The sequence below is a fragment of the Hyperolius riggenbachi genome, chromosome 4, assembly GCF_040937935.1.
Source record: "Hyperolius riggenbachi isolate aHypRig1 chromosome 4, aHypRig1.pri, whole genome shotgun sequence".
NCBI classification, from domain to species: domain Eukaryota; kingdom Metazoa; phylum Chordata; class Amphibia; order Anura; family Hyperoliidae; genus Hyperolius; species Hyperolius riggenbachi.
Window position 1 is genome coordinate 436,272,784 of NC_090649.1, and position 17,455 is coordinate 436,290,238.

The 17,455-nt window shown below is 40.4% G+C and overlaps 1 protein-coding gene across 17 annotated transcripts in view; it reads left to right on the forward strand.

The window, feature by feature from the left end:
* The window catches only part of PLCB4 (phospholipase C beta 4), a 459,946-nt gene that overhangs the window by 284,282 nt on the left and 158,209 nt on the right, over window positions 1-17,455 (forward strand). For all 17 annotated transcript variants that reach the window (XM_068232509.1, XM_068232508.1, XM_068232514.1 and 14 more), the window contains 3 exons: window positions 414-495; window positions 2,772-2,872; window positions 6,795-6,852. In XM_068232509.1, the coding sequence (XP_068088610.1) occupies window positions 414-495; window positions 2,772-2,872; window positions 6,795-6,852 (241 nt within the window). The remainder of the gene's footprint in view (window positions 1-413; window positions 496-2,771; window positions 2,873-6,794; window positions 6,853-17,455) is intronic.

Consider the following 17,455-nt stretch of genomic DNA (forward strand, 5'->3'; position numbering starts at 1 on the left):
TAGAAATACTATGCACCGTTAGGTCAGATATTATGGATGTTCTTGTGGGCCTGATGAAGAGTCGCTGACTCGAAATAAGCTGACCTACAAATGATTGCAGCAAAATTTGTTAACATTGCTGATGTACTGTCCATGCTAATTGCTTTCTGTGTCTTTAGAGGTGGTCAGACGTTAATTTTGTTTCCAGAAAATAATAACATATAATAATTGCTACAGTAACATTTTCATTATTTATAGTGTTTAATACAGCCGTATCTTATACATCTCCTCCCTGTTGAGATATTTCATGCCTCATGCTTGTTTTGTTGTCTTGTCTTCAATGCATTTTTGTTGTTGTATTGTATGTGAGCCAAATATCTATAGTTATTGTAAAATCTGCATGTTACATATGGTATCTTTGTCTTATTTTTTAGCATCACAAGAACATTTGCATCAGGAAAAACAGAAAAAGTCATATTTCAAGCATTGAAAGAATTAGGTCTTCCAAGTGGAAAGGTAAATGATGCCCCAATGAATGCTGGGCAAATGCCTACTGTTGTTAAGAGTGCCAGGAGAAAGTCTCCCTAGTGTCAGGAGGAAGTGCTTGCCTTTGACTCTCAAAAGACCACTGAAGCAAACAGTCTGTCATTATTTTACCTGTGTAGTCATCTATGTCACAGCAGAAGAAACAAAATCTTCACTGCATGTTGTGTAAAAAGAAAACTGTCAGAAGTATCACTTTTTAATACCTGAGAGCTGCCTAGCTTTTATCAGGGCACTGATAGTAAGAAGTATCTCTCTCCCCTCTTGGACTCCTCTACCTTACAAAACTTTCAACAGCCATTACCTCACTACAGTAAATGGTCAGTATGACCATGTGCTGTGCAGAAAATGATTGGCTGTTAGTCTTGTCAGGTGAACAGAACAAAGGGGGAATTCATATTTTAATTAAATGAGATGCTGGCAGATACCAGTAAATGAAATTTGTGTTTTTTTTTACAAATAGCGTAGTGTCAAGTTTACTCATGAATTATCATCATGCTGTCGCATGAATGTCAACATTTTAATTATACAATACAATACAATAATACAATAACATTTGTAAAGCGCTTTTCTCCCATAGGACTCAAAGCGCATAGCTGTGTCTCAGATTAATACAGGGTTTCAGGCTGGGTTGTGTTACAGAGGAGATAGTCAGATGTTCATGAATGCCAGACTGAAAAGGTAGGTTTTCAGTTTAGACCTAAATGTTTCCAGGGATGGGGCTGTCCTGATTGGGTGTGGCAGGGAGTTCCAGAGTGTAGGGGCAGCATGACAAAAGGCTCTGTCTCCAAAGGTTTTGAGGTGGACTCTGGGGGTGACCAAGGTGTTACGTCCTTTTGATCTAAGATTGTGGGGGGTGTGATGTAGTTGCAACAAGTCCTTCAGGTATCCAGGGCCCAGATTGTGCAAGGATTTGAATGTCAGTAAGCCAATCTTAAACAGAATTCTCCATTTTATCGGTAGCCAGTGGAGTGAGCTCAGGGTTGGTGTTATGTGGCAATGGCGGGGTTGGCTCGTTAACAGCCTTGCGGCGGCATTCTGTACTAATTGCAGGCGGCGTAAGTCTTTCTTATGCAGGCCTGTGTAGAGGATGTTGCAGTAGTCTAACCTTGATGTGACGAAGGCATGAACTAGGGTTGGAAGATCCTCTGAAGGAATTAGGTGTTTAATCCTTGCAATATTCCTTAGGTGAAAGAAGGAATGTTTCACAACAGCTGAGATTTGATTCCTGAAGCTTAATTTCCCATCAATCAGTACTCCCAGGCTGCGCACACAGTCTGAGTTGTTCAGGTCTGAGCTCCCTATCCTTAGCGGTGTTGGTTGAGACTGGAGCTGCTTTGCTGTTGAGCCCTGGCCCTCGATAACAATAGTGTCCCTTTAACTTGGTGGACAGCTTTGCTGAGGGCATGGAGAGAGAACTGGAAAGGCTGGGAGTCCTAAAGGCATGGACTTCCATGGGAGGAAAGTGGTGGACCGAGGGCATAAAGAGAGAGAACTGGAAAGACTGGGAGTCCTGAAGGCATGGACTTTCATGGGAGGAAAGTGGTGGACTAAGGGCATGGAGAGAGAACTGGAAAGGCTTGGAGTCCTGAAAGCGTGGACTTCCATGGGAGGAAAGGGGTGGACCGAGGGCATAAAGAGAGAGAAATGGAAAGGCTTGGATTCCTGAAGGCATGGAGTTCCATGGGAGGAAAGTGGTGGACTAAGGGCATGGAGAGAGAACTGGAAAGGCTTGGAGTCCTGAAGGCATGGACTTCCATAGGAGGAAAGTGGTGGACTGAGGGCATTGAGAGAGAACTGGAAAGGCTTGGAGTCCTGAAGGCATGGACTTCCATAGGAGGAAAGTGGTGGACTAAGGGCATGGAGAGAGAACTGGAAAGGCTTGGAGTCCTGAAGGCATGGACTTCCATAGGAGGAAAGTGGTGGACTGAGGGCATGGAGAGAGAACTGGAAAGGCTGGGAGTCCTGAAAGCGTGGACTTCCATAGGAGGAAAGTGGTGGACTAAGGGCATGGAGAGAGAACTGGAAAGGCTGGGAGTCCTGAAGGCATGGACTTCCATAGGAGGAAAGTGGTGGACTGAGGGCATGGAGAGAGAACTGGAAAGGCTCTATGGGATGCAAAACCTTCTGTCTACATAGTTTAATGTCTAACTTTTTTTCAGGATAGCTTCAGATTTTCTTTAAAAAACAAGTGTTTAAACACTTATTTCATGTTTGTGTAACATTCATTTTTGTCATATGTCTTGCAGAATGATGAAATTGAACCTCCAGCATTTACGTTTGAAAAATTTTATGAACTCACACAGAAGATTTGCCCCCGAACTGACATAGAAGAGCTATTTAAAAAAATGTAAGTCTGGTAATTGGTTTTCCAACTAGTGACACGGGCTGTGTTATGCACGTCATATACAGAGATGGTCAAGGAGATGCGAATATGTTCAGCTTTCTACACAGATTTCATGCAAACTACTGTATAGGCAGCTTGCATTTGGACCAATTAAATTCACGTTGAATCTGATTGTCCCGATTCCAAGCTTTGTGCCACTTGTGTGAAATATGCATGCAAGCTGAGAGTAGTTGCATATCATTGACCATCTCTAGTTATATACACATACGCACAATCACGGTCACCTGCAAGGATTGCGTGATGGCACTAAGCCAAGTGCTGTACAAAAAAAAAGAGTAAAAAAGAGTAAAACAACAAACAAAAACACACCACTTGCTGTAAACACAGGATTAAGTGTATATCGCCATCTAGTGGATGTGAAGAAAAATTGCATTAAAATATATTATAGAAAACATCCTACCTTTTATTTGTTAATCCTTTCTGCACCCTGTTCTTTCTGCATAAATACCAAAATAAAACACTTGTTAAAAAAAAAAAAAAAAAAAAAGCTTAAGTGACAGCATGTAAAAAAAATACATAAATAGCATTTTGGGACTCCGCTTTTCTAATATGCATGTCATGAGGGTATATTACTTTTATTTTAGAAAATAAGGGCTTTCAATTATTGATAGGGTACAAACAAAAAAAGAAAAAATACACCTTTATTTACAAATAATATATTGTTGCCATACATTGTACTAGGAACATAATTCAAATGTTGTATTATCCGGGACTAACGGACAAATAAAATGTGTGGGTGGTATCTACAATAGCATTGTATGTTTTAAAACTATAGGGTATAGAATTGTAGAAATCGTGTATTTTTTCATTTTTTTCCCTTTAACCACTTAAGCCTATTTGGACGAACATTCTCGTCCAGATATTCTGCGCGCGCTCCCGTGTGAGCTCCCGCCGCCAGCCGTTAGTCCAGCGATCAATGATCCCATTCATTGATCGAAGCCCCCCCGCAGAAAAACCGACAGCCTTTTATCAGAGGCTGCAGTTTTTCTGAGTAACAAAAACGAATGCTTCCTGGAAATGTACAATCACGCTTCCAGGACTTTTTGACTGTGGCCATCTTGTGGCCAAATAGTAAAACTACACCCACATCCAATTTTTGTTAAATAAATACTTTTATTACATTTAAAATTAGCTGTTTACCTCCCACACTAAAAACTACCCAAATACAATTTTTAATAAAAAAAAAATTACAATTAAAAAAAAACAAAAACAAAACATAAATAGTTACTTAAGGGTCTGAACTTTTTAAATATGCATGTCAAAGGAGTATATTAATATAATTTTTTAAATGATGGGCTTGTAAATAGTGATGGATGCAAAATGAAAAAATGCACCTTTATTTCTAAATAAAATATTGGCGCCATACATTGTGATAGGGACATCATTTAAATGGTGTAATATGCGGGACAAATGGGCAAATGAAATACATGGGTTTTAATTATGGTAGCATGTATTAATTTCAAACTATAATGGCAAGAACTGAGAAATAATGATTTTTTTTTCAATTTCTTTCTTAATATTCCTGTTAAAATTGATTTAGAATAAATTAATTCTTAGCAAAATGTATCACCCAAAGAAAACCTAATTGGTGGTGGAAAAAATAAGATATAGATCAATTCATTGTGATGAGTAGTGATAAAGTTATTGGCAAATGAATGGGAGGTGAAAGTTGCTCAGATGCAAAAAATAAACAACCCTGTGGGCTTAAGTGGTTACAATGCAAAGAGAATAAAGTAATTTCTGAAAATAAGTATCACTCTGAAAAAGCTTAATTTGTGGTTTAAAAAAAACAAAAACAAGATATAGATCATTTAGGTGGGATTCGCATTGATAAAGTTATGGCCAAATGAATGGGAGGAGCACTGAAATGTAAAAATGGCTCTTGGCGGGCCCATTCACACTTGAAAGCGCAAAACAGTAGTGCTTAGCGCTATCGTTTTGTGCAGGTGATTTTACAGTGATTAGCGCAGTAAAATCACTGGACACCCTTGCGATTCCTGGCGATCGCGATCAGCGCTTTGTTAAGCACTGTACTGTGATCACTCAAGGAATTGCAGCAAAATGCTGCATGCAAAGCATTTGCGATTGCCGCTAGTCGCAGAAACACCCACAATCGCACCAGTGAGATCACTGCCATATAGTTACTATTGCACTAGCACTTCAAAAAGTGGTAGCCCTTTGTCGATTAGCAGGAATCACCCGCTAATTACTGTAGTGAGAACGGGACCTGAGGGTAAAATAGCCTGTGGTGGGAATTGATTAAGCTATAACTATGGAAGGGATCAGCTTGTGATACAGCTAGTGACATGACTAAATGTGCTGCTGAGCATATCGTAATGTCTTCTTGAGCACACAAAGATTTCCATTGAAGTTGCATATATTGTAATTAATATTAATGTGTATTTATATAGCACTGACATCATCCATAATGCTTTACAGAACACATTGTCTGGTCACTGCTTGTATCTGAGAGGAGCTCATTATCTAATTCTTGTCATGGTTATAGTCTAGGAACTCTCATGGCTCGTTTTTGTTGTTGTTGTTTTTGCAAAGGGGGGGGGGGGATGGGAGAGACTAATGGCCCATACTCACTCGCTGCAAAAGTGGCCTGTCGCCAGCACACGTGAGCGTGTGCGCGACAGGCCGGCGACAGCTCGTTGCCAGGTCCCTCCACATACACGGCGGAGGGACCTGGCAACTAATGCGACGGAAGCTGTCGCTGTTGTCCCTACCCCCGCCGGAAGTGCCGTCTATTTGCTATTATGTTGCTGTCGCTAGTCCGCGTACTCACGCGGACTAGCGACAGTTGCGGCGGAGATGCGGCGGCGACTGTCGCCAGGCGATTGACTGCGCCAATCGCCTGGTGACATCAGCGACGGGCGACAGTTCGGGGTGCGCGCCCGTGCAACGCTGCATACTCACGGGCGACCTGTCGCCGCAACACGCGTTGTAGCCCGTGAGTATGGGCCATAACTTAACAACTGTTTTTGGCATGTAGGAGGAAACCAGAGTGCCCAGAGGAATCACTCCCAATATTAAAAATTCACTCATTTTCAGAGTTCCTTAATTATAATTACCAAAGTATAATTGTTATTCTCTAAATTCTCCAACTGAAGAAGGTGTTAAAGTGAAATGAGCAGAATTTTTAGCCCCAGGGCATCTCAACAGTGCATTTAAAATGCATGCTAACAATGTGTCTCATTACTAAAAAAAATCCATGCTACCTCTTCTTTTTACATTTAAATGTTTGTTAGGGGCTTTTGTTGCCCTTTTTCCATGGTCTGCCACAGAAAGAGCAGCAGATAAGAACTGCTGTAATTAGCAAAAACCTTTCATCAGCAGGGGTGGGTGGGGAGATAGGACATTTTGCTTCAAACAGTTTAGGGAAGTCACACTTGATTACATTCACACTTTCCCCTGGAAGAGGGAATGGATGGGGAGAAAATGACTGCTCCTACAGCTATTAGAAACCAGGACAACCCTTCCCAATAAAAAGCTGCTTGGATCCCATTAGGCAACCTGTAAGAAATGCAGCAAATGTAGCCGGTGCTACTCAAAATGTGGCTTCTACTAACTATCTTCAGATTAACTGGCTTCGTTACGTATTAACATTTAGAAACTAACTTGAAGAGCTAACTAAAGAGCTGGATGCTGCAGCAGAGTCATGTACATTTTATGTGTGTTGAAGGAACTATATAGACTACAGTTACTGTTATATAGAGCAGACAAATGTGCTAGTCTATCATTGTTTATCTTATAGTGTTTGTGTTAAAATATCTGTAAGATTCTTGATGAAGTTAAGATTCTTGATGAAGTTATCTAATTTCAACGAAAACTTACTTTTTTCTAATACATTTCTTTTCAGCAATGGAGAAAAATCTGATTATTTAACGGTAGACCAATTAGTGAGCTTTCTAAATGAAGTAAGCTTTTTCATACATTAACGTCTATGAGAGTCTGTCTGGCATGGCTTGCAGCTTCCAACTTTCCCTTGCATGTGTCATCCAATCAGCTAGCCTGCGTTCCTCATCTGCTACTTACCATCCTTCCATGGCCGGGGAGGCAACCTTATGCATGGCTGATCTACAAGTCCCAGCAACCTTTGCAGGCCACTTTTCCCTCAGCTCAGCAGAAATATGAAAATGGCAGTGCTAATCTTATATCCTGTGTTTGAACACCATTACTTACCGGTAGTTATAAAAATGGGGATCACCCCCGATGGCCAGAAAAATGCTTTCTGTAAAAATAAGTGCTATACAGATCGCCAATGAACGCTTCATTTATGTGGAATCGCCACTATGTTTCCGATCACCATTTTCAGCAGAAATCCAGATCAATATGCGCAATCAGCATGTTTATAAAGAAGTAATCATGTGATCAACACTTTACAGGCCATCGGTAGAAATGGCCATAGCGATGCAAACAAATTGTTTTGCTGGCAGGTTTAAAGGTAAATCCTGGAGGCGGAGGGAGTGGAAATGAAGATAAATATTAAAAACCTAAGACAGGTTTCAACTCTGCTCCAGGCTCCAAAAAGATTTTATTTATTGCTGTATCGGCCCCTGTTAAATTATTTTACTGTACTTGCAGTGAAAACAAGAAATAAGTATCTTCCCTGACCCCAAAGTAAAACTTTCTGTTGGATTTTGGCCATCTTAATCAATAAAGTGAATGGGTCCCAGGACTTGGTTAGTGTAACATAAAATATTTTTTTATGTGGTGGTAACCAAAGAAAATCCTTTATGTCCCTTTATGACAAAACCTTTCAGAAAGTACCAGTACCAGTATAAGCAGATTTTGTTTTAAAAAAATTGCTTCTGATTGACAGATTTATATTTGACGTTAGATATTGAGCAATTAGAGACTAACTAGAACAGCTGAGCCCTGAGGATTCAGTTATTAAAGGGGATCCAAGATGAAAAACTAACTACAACAAGTAACTTGTCTATATATCTTATCTAAAGTTTAGATTTCTAGCTGCAAACAGCGTCAACAGTTTAAGATTATTTATTCCTGTGATACAATGAGGGCAGCCATGTTCTGTTTGTCACAGGCTGAGGGCTGGAGATGCTATAAGCTTGCCTGTGTGTAAATTCAGTTCTCTCTCCTCCTCCCTCCTCCCCTCTGCCTCTGAAATCAATGGCTAGTAACCTCCTCCTCCTCCTGCCCAGACTCAGCTCCCATAAGCCCTTGCTACAGTGCCAAGGCACAAAAAGTGCCGTGGGGGGGCTTGTTTAGTTTATAGGGAATTAGAGTATTAAAACAAAACAAAAAAAGTATTTGGCTCTAGGAATGCCCTATAAACTATATGAAAGGAACACAATTATGCAATGAGTAAAAGTTTATCTGGGATCCACTTTAACCTTTTTACTTACAGACTGCTGAGCTGTTGGGGAAGAGTGCTGCCACCTAGTGGCTGGTGGTGTGTAGTGAAACTGCCAGTCCAATCACCAAGCTGGGCTTCAGTCAGTAAAAGAAAACACCAAGACTGGATGTGTTTTTAATTTAGTGCAACACTACAACTTGCTGCCATGAGCAACACATCTATTTGCTATTTTTATTTTAATGAACAATTGCTTTAACATGCCTAAAGTTGCCTTATTCTCCGAGAACTTTTACATTGTGGCCAAATGATTGACTCGTCTGCTTTTCAGGTTGCCCTTGCAGCAGGACCTTGCATGTGCTAACATGATGCTGATGTGGACGCTTGTACTAACTTACTGATTTGTTTTGTACTTTAACTATTGGGATGCCTTATAACATGAGTTAATGTTTTGTTGTAGTAAGATGTCTTGTTAGTAAATGCATTATGTTTTCACTTTGGTGGTAAAGTGAACCTGTCACTGTTCTCAGCATTGGTAAACAGACATTAGTGCTAAAGCCCTGGGACCACAAGGGACCTGCGAGCCTGCACTGTGTACGAGGATGGGGCCAATACCAGTAATGTGGAATATGTCTAATAGACTGTGGTAATACTGATACAGACATAATACCACAGTACCTCCTACTTTATACACAACTTTATACCATTACGTGTATTTCGCATTACTCTGTGTTACTGTGGTAATGGCCCAATTCCCCCTGAACATACTATGGCAAGTACCTTTATTATAACCCAGATACTTTACTGTGTGCTCATCGAGCATTAAAGTGGCAGTTTAGGATACAATCCCACCACCAATCGTTTTGCTGTGATAAATTCCTGCCAACCAATTTGGTCATTAATCTAATTGAATTGGTTTGTTGGAATTTGCCCATTAATGGAGGGGGCAATCATTTCCAATTGGTTACCATGGCGATGAAGAACAATTGATCGGCCGCAGGATTGTATTGTTAATTGGCACAGAGCTATAGACATGAAAATAAAACACGTTGGCAGATTTATATATGTACAGTACATTTAGGCCTTGATAAGCTTAGGGTTACTTACTATAAGCGTTTGCAATCTACTTACCATCTTATATCTTGTGTATGAAGTGCAGTAGGTGGGACAATCCAAAAACCACCAGATTAAAAGCTTAACTTTTTCTCCTGAGCTTTTTCCTAGCAGATCATTTTTCATGTTCTCTTTAAAACCCATTCAGGGCTACTTGTAGCTAAAACTACGCTGCACTCATGCCTGCCTAAGCCTGACGCAGCATCATTTTAAAGAGACTCTGTAACCAAAAAAAGTTCCCCTGGGTGGTACTGACCTCGGGAGGGGGAAGCCTCAGGGTCCCAATGAGGCTTCCCCCTCCGCTGTAGCTGCAGGCAATCCAGCACTCGCACCCCCAGAGTGTCCCGGAATCCTCCCTCGACAAGCCTGACAAGGCTTGCTGTATTTACCTTTCCTGGCTTCAGTGGGTGGGGCTGTTGCGACTCTCAGCACGGAGACAGGCAGACATAGCCAATCTCTGTCGGGTCCGCTCTACTATGCAGGAGCAGGAGACCTGCGCCTGCGCAGCAGAGCGGATCAACAGCGAGCGGCTATTTCCGCCTATTTCCGAGCGGAGAGCCGATACTGTGCTGGAGCCAGGAAGGTAAATATTTACATCCCCACTGTTTGGAGGGGCACAGCGAGACCGCCGTGGGACACAGGAGGACGCGGGAAGCCTCGATAGGATCCGGAGGCTTCCCCCACCAGAGGTGAGTACCCCCCAGGGGAACATTTTTTAGTTACAGGTTTTCTTTACAAAAAAAAAAAAAGCTCCTGCCCTTAAAAGGTCCTCAATCAGTTACAAAAACTTTTAAGCACTTTGCAAATTGGAAATTACTATACACTAGGCAAAAAGTGCTATCAAAATTGCTTTGATGTCGCATTCACAGTGGTACGTTGCAGAGCTGCGTTATAAAATCTTATAGCGCAGCTTACCGCAATGCTAATCCTATGGGATGTTCACAGTGCAACATTAGCGTCGCATTGTAACGTGTAGCGTTATGGTAACGCGCTGCTTGCACCTCTAAACGCACACGTTACCAGGTGCTGGAAAGCATACTTTTCATTGCCTTTCTGTACCTACCTACTACAATGCTTTTCTGTACCTGCTGTATACAATGGTAGCGCAGCATTTTTTTTTTCTTGTGTTGCTTTGTAATGCTGTGTTGTGACTTTAACGTCGCATCACAACGCAACGTCTCACTGTAAATGTGACCTGAGTATTTTCTTGCTTTCTGGTGGTATGAAAGGCATTTTATTGACAAGGTGTGGAAATCTTACCTAGGAGGTAAAAGATATTGCATATGGGTCCTGCTGTCTGCAAAACACCTGTAAAAACAGATCTACATATAAGTCACACAAATCTACAAACAGATGGCAAGCCACATAACCACATCAGAGCCGTCTCTGTCACTGCAGTCCTACTCTGCAATGTCACCATCCAAAATTGGACATACTCCAATCAGCCGCAACATTAAAACTAATGAAGTGAATAAAAAATGATGGTCTAATTTAAAGGCACTTCTGCTTTGCTCTCCTGTTATAAATAGCTAAATAGGCAATATTTTAAAAGAATACAAAGGAAAAAAAAAAAAGATTATAGGATGCCAGGGAAGTCCTGGTAAAGGACCACTATTGCGAAAAAGTGTAAAATGTAAAATAAATGTAAACCCATACAAATAAGAATATGTTTCTTCCAGAGTAAAATAAGCCATAAATGACTTTTCTCCTATGTTGCTGTCACTTACAGCAGATAGTAGAAATCTGACGTTACCAACAGGTTTTGGACTAGACCATCTCTCCATAGGGGATTCTCAGCATGGCCTTTATTCTTTATAAAGACATTCTCTGAAAAAGATTTATACAAAGATGCTGGCCAACCTCCCTGCTTTTTAAAATAAAGAAAACCCTGAGAATACCCCGTAAGGAGATGAGCTGGTCTAAAACCTGTCGGTAATGTTAGATTTCTACTACTTACTGTAAATCAAAGCAACATGGGAGAAAAGTAATTTAAGGGTCATTTTACTCAGGGAAAAATGTACTTTTTATTTGTATATGTTTACATGTACTTTAAATGTTTACGATTTTCACAATAGTGGTCCTTTAAGGCTTAGGACTGTAAATAGTTTACTCACTGTTTCAATTGTTTGACTACATTTGTTTATGTCATCCATTTAATTTTTTTACTTCAGGTTTGCTATAAACATCACAGAATAAGGGAGGGGCGTGTCTTAGACTGCTATAGTATGTGCATGTGATATGGAGGTCCAGCACCTGTAACACCACAGTAACAGTGATCACTTGGCTTATACATTTAGAAATTGATTTTGAGGATTTTTGTTTGTTTGTTTGTTTTAGCGTCCACATATGAGCTGGGTGTGCCTGTGCAGCTTTAAAGAGACACTGAAGCGAAAAAAAAATGATGATATTATGATTTGTATGTGTAGCACAGCTAAGAAATAAAATATTAAGATCAGATACTTCAGTGTAATTGTTTCCAGTACAGGAAGAGTTGAGAAACTCCAGTTGTTATCTCTATGCAAACAAGCCATTAAGCTCTCCGACCAAGTTAGTCCTGGAGAGGGCTGTTTTCTGACTTTTATTATCTCAACTGTAATTGAACTGTTTACTTTTCCTCTGCTAGAGGAGAGGTCATTACTTCACAGACTGCTCTGAAAGACTCATTTTGAATGCTGAGTGTTGTGTAATCTGCACATATTATAGAATAATGCAATGTTAGAAAAAACACTATATACCTGAAAATAAAAGTATGAGAATATTTTCTTTGCTGCTAATCTTCAAGTAATTATTCATAGTACACAACCAATTCACTATATCATATATTTTTTTTCGCTTCAGTGTCTCTTTAAATGCCATTTCCAGCAACAAGGAAAAATAATCCTATGCAGGCACTCATTGCTTCATTTCCATCTGTGTATGAGCTTAGTTTATGTCAAATGAATGAATTTATGTACAATTAATGAATAAAAAGAACCTGGTCGGGAGCCTTTTCACCAGCTGCTTCTTATCGCACAGACTTCCAGAACTGGAGGTGGCAAATCCCCTCGGTTTTTCCTCTGAAGGCCCCTTACTTGAGAAGTAACATTTTGGCAATCTGGTTACTAAGCTGCCCAATGGCAAATTAAGGCAAATATTTGATTCCAGATAAAATGAATCTGGGTACCAGATACTAGTACCGGTAGAGTATCAGTGTGGTGTGCGCACCAATTCTCATCGGCTTTGTAGCAGTCTTTTTCGTTGGTGTATTTTGAAGCTAACTCTACATTTTATCCTAACCTCCTCCGCAGGAAGTTTAGGAATCAGAGTAATTTTGGGGTACCTGGAGTCGGAGTCGGTGGTTTCATAAACTTAGAAGTCAAAGTTGGAGTTGGATGATTTTTGTAGCGACTCCACAGCCCTGCTTCTCCCTATGTAAACCCCTTCTTAATGCCCACTCCTATCCCTACCTTCCTTCTATGAATGGACACCCGAGGCGAAAATAAACTTATGAAATAAACGATTGTATCTATCTTCCTTCTCCTAAAAATGACTTTTTAAGATATTCCACGGTTTTATTTTATGTTTAAATCTACTTTTTAAGTTTTAACTGTTTCATTGTTTTTGCTCAACGACACATTCATTGAAGTATGCCAGAGCTAAAATCTAGGAACTGTTTATTCTTTTTATCTCTTTCCTGCTGTCAGAAGCCATTTTCTGCTAGGAAATTGTTTTATTGTTGGAATTTCTTATCAGTGAGGGTCACACTGTAGTCACTTACTGTCTGAGTCAGGACTGTGTCAGACACTTACATACCTGATATTTAACTCCTTTAGGCAGAGCAAGAAAAAAAGGAACTGGGCATAATTATTTGTGTGCTAGACACTGTACATACACATGTCTATATCATCATGTCACATGTCACCTCAGGTATCCTTTAAGACTAGTACACACGACAATTTTACTTCAGATTTGATGCCCGATCCAGTAAAAGATTGGATTGGAAAAAAAAAATATATACTGTCTGCCACCAACCGATCCCAAGCCCAGAATCAATCCCTTTCTCGATCGTCAGAAGATTGGACTTATGGGAAAATATTAATCGAAATTCGGGCTATCATTCCTTTCGATACATTTTTGATCGCTATCCATTCGGAAAAATCAGAAATCTGTTCAAAATTTCAAAAAATATTGCAAACGTGTTTGTGCTAGCTTTCTTCTATAACTGATCGATGTCAGGTCTGAATGGATCCTTTTCTCGAAGTGAAGTAAAATTGCATGGTGTGTACTAGCTTTTAATTTTCTGACCCTAGCCAGTATATCTAGAGGTGGCCATACATCCATCGATTTGGCGGCCGATTGACCATTCGATTCGATAAATATTATCGGATCAGATGAAAATCGATGCCGCCAAGAGCATTTCCTATCGATGATGGTCACATGTATCGATCAGACATGTTGCAAGATGTCGGGCCGTCATGGGCGATCGAGTGTGTGTCTGTAACGCTAAGCAATATCTAGATGAGCGATGAATGTAACAAAGCCCCTGGGGCTGTCCCTGCCAATGTAAAATAGGCCCCCCTCTGGTGCAGTATACTTTACCTGTTTGTGTCCACCGCTAGCTCTGGGCTCTGTCCGCAATCTGTATATATCACATTCGGGCCCACGTATACGCCGACAACCACGTGGGGAGCTTATATGCCGATTGCAGACGGAGCCAGCAGCGAACACAGAAAGGTAAAGTATACTGCACTGGGCACCGGGAGGGGGGAGGGCATCGGGCCGGCGAGGCGGCAGATGCGTCAGCATGAGATTAATCGGGTATCGGCTTGGGGTGTATGGGCAGAGAGAGATGTCCTCTTGGTCGAATCTGCCCATCATTGCTAGATGTATGGCTACCTTAACCTTCCACATCGTGTCCTCCAGCACTAACACCTAATCAATACTCCCTTTTCATTATTGTCACCCCTAGATCCAACTCCATATCTGCAAATTGCTCCAGCGTCCAAATGAACTTCCTCAATATTGACATTTGTGCCCAGAGTTGGGATTTGAATGGTGGCCTTTCTCCATCCACCTTGAGTACAGCTTTAAATCTGCATTACTGAAAACAGTGGTTCTTTTTTACATTAACATTCCTAAAGCGAATGGCTAATGGGAGTTCTGTGCATTATTATGTAGCGTGACAGAACCATACACAAGCGCCAAGGCAACAAGCAGCAAGATATAGGTCATTAAGCACATAACCACTCACAGCTCATTTGCTGTTGTGGGAGAGACATACTGTTACATGTTGGCCCAATCAGGGTAGCCTGCAGCCTGAAAACAGCTGAAAAGCAGAATGCCACTTCAAGATGTGATTGATCACCAGACACTGTGACTTTTGTATTACAGTCAGCAAGAAACAGACAGGTTATTGTTAAAAAATGGCTTTAAGGAAAATTGAATAAAGTGGTTTACTAAGATAAATGAAAAGTCACAGTCATTCAAAAAAAATGCATATAGGATTACAGGACTAGGATAATGAAAAAATATAAGATGTAAAATACATGTAAACATGTACAAATAAGAAGTATGTTTCTTTCGGAGTAAAATGAGCCATAAATTTCTTTTCTCCTATGTTGCTGTCACTTACTGTAGGTAACATAAATATGACAGAACCAACAGGTTTTGGACTAGTCCATCTCCTCGCAAGGAATTCTCAGGGTTTTGTTTATTTTCAAAAGCACTTACTGTATATACTCGCATATAAGACTAATTCTTCAGCATAAAAAATGTGCTGAAAAGTTACACCCTCAGCTTATATGCGAGTCAGTGGAGCAAAACATATGATGGAGCAGGTTTTGTTAATGGCAGAGGAGCGTAAGGATCGTGCACTGGTGGTCCTGCTCTTACCAGCTTGCACCCTGCTGTGTCTATTCCCCCCATCCCCTGCAACATGGTGTGCAGAGTGCGCTGCTCAAGTCAAGAGTACCTGTGTCCCCTGGCTTGTGGAGCGGAGCGTGCAGCAGCATGTCAGTGGTGCAATGATCGGGGATTCTCCCTGTGTGGCATTTGTTGTGTCTCATATCTATGACGCAATATAGTGGCTTCTTGAGACACAGCTGTATGATCCTGGACCACATCTGGCTATGGGGAGGGGGGCTGACTTGTACTGGGGGAATATCTGGCTACTGTGGAGAAGGCTATATTGGGGAGGGGGCTTATACACGAGTCAATCACTTTTTCCTGGTTTCTGATGGAAAAGTGGGTACCTTGGCTTATATGCGGGTAGGCTTATATGCAAGTATACACAGTAGTGAATGGCAGTTGCTCCATCCAACTTTCAAAAAAGTGTACGGTGAGCAGGCAGGCTGGCCAGTATCTTTGTATGAATCTTTTCCAGGGAATGTCTTTATAAAGAATACAATCCTTGCTGAGAATCCCCCTTGAAGAGATGGATTAGTCCAAAACCTGTCGGTTCTGTCAGATTTCTACTACTTACTGTAAGTGACAGCAACATAGGAGAAAAGTAATTTATTGCTCATTCTACTCTGGAAGAAACATACGTCTTCTTTGTATATTTTTTAAAGTAAATTTTATTGTTTTTTTCAATAGACAACATACAAAACAGTACCTAGCATCCCACCCAACCCAATCCCATCCCACCACCCCTTCCCTCTGGGTCTGACTCCTGCACATCCAGACACCACAACCCCAGGCTCAGACAAATCAGTGTTTATCGAAGCCTATATACCATTATGCAGTATTATCAATTATTTGATCCTTTAAATATTCCAACCAAGGCAGCCAGATCTTATCAAACTTAATAGGGCATTGTGGCTGAATATAAGTCAGCTTGTACATAGCTAAATTTGAATTAACTTGTATATGTTTACATGTATTTACATTTTTTGATGATATTGGTCCTTTAAACATTTGGTTTAACTGACTGATCAGATAGATGCCTGACCTGAGTTATTATATGTCAATTAAGAATATTCAGTTGTGCTTATACAATCTGGATTCAGACCTGTACCTGTGTACCTGAAGTGAAATGTGACATGATGAGATAAACATGGGTATGTACAATGCAAAACATATTCATAACCAGGCTGTTTTACTTGTTTAATTTTGCTGCCTTAAAGAGGAAATTTAAGGCATGCAAGTGACAGCTTCTGTATTGTCAGTACCTTGTACACATTACTGATTAGCAAATTACAGCCATAAAAGTTTTCCTGGCAGAATACAACTTTTGAGAGCAGAGGGAGATAGGAAAAGGTCAATAGTTCATGTATTTAGGGACACTTAATAGGCTGCCACTGGGCAGAGACAACAAACATGAATTCTACTTTGTAAATGTTTATATATAAAACAAAACCATGGGATACCTTAGTAGGAGGATAAATACAATTATTTATCTTATCAGTTTAGTTTCACCTTGGGTTCACTTTAAAGCAAACTGATATCAAAAATATGTTGAATAAGTTAAATGCAGACATACAGTATACAGATACAATTGTATCATAGTAAGGAATTTCCTTCCATTTCTTTTTATTTTTTGTGACCTGTAAATCTCTGATTGGTTTACATGGGTACAGAAAGTTGCTCCGCTATATTTGATTTCCTCAGTGGATGTGAGCATGACTGTTGGTTCCTATGGAATGTTTGTTCTGTTTCAAACTGTCATTGTTACAGTGTTGATTGCACATGAAACAAGAAATATAACTGGCTGGCCAATGCAAGCAGCATAGTAAAGGAATAAGGATGGAAGGGTTGGGCATAAAATAGGACTCCAGTTGAAGATTCACTCTTTATATGTATTTAAAAAAGAGGAAGTCACGGAAGGCATATATTATGTACACAACTTTACTACTGTTGTGACCACAGCTCACTGCCACTTTATTGGGAGCCTTTGATGTTTTAAAAAACCTTCCATCTTTTTTTCTTTCTCCGCTTTGTTATAAAGTGGCCCCTTTTATCTTAGAAATTGCCTTGCACCAATTTAGCCAATTATTCTAATTTGCATATCCTTCATGGATCAGTCATAGTACTGACAGGTGAAGTGAACAACATTAATTATCTCATTTCACCTGTGTAAGGAAGAGATATATTAGGTAGCAAGTGACCGGTCC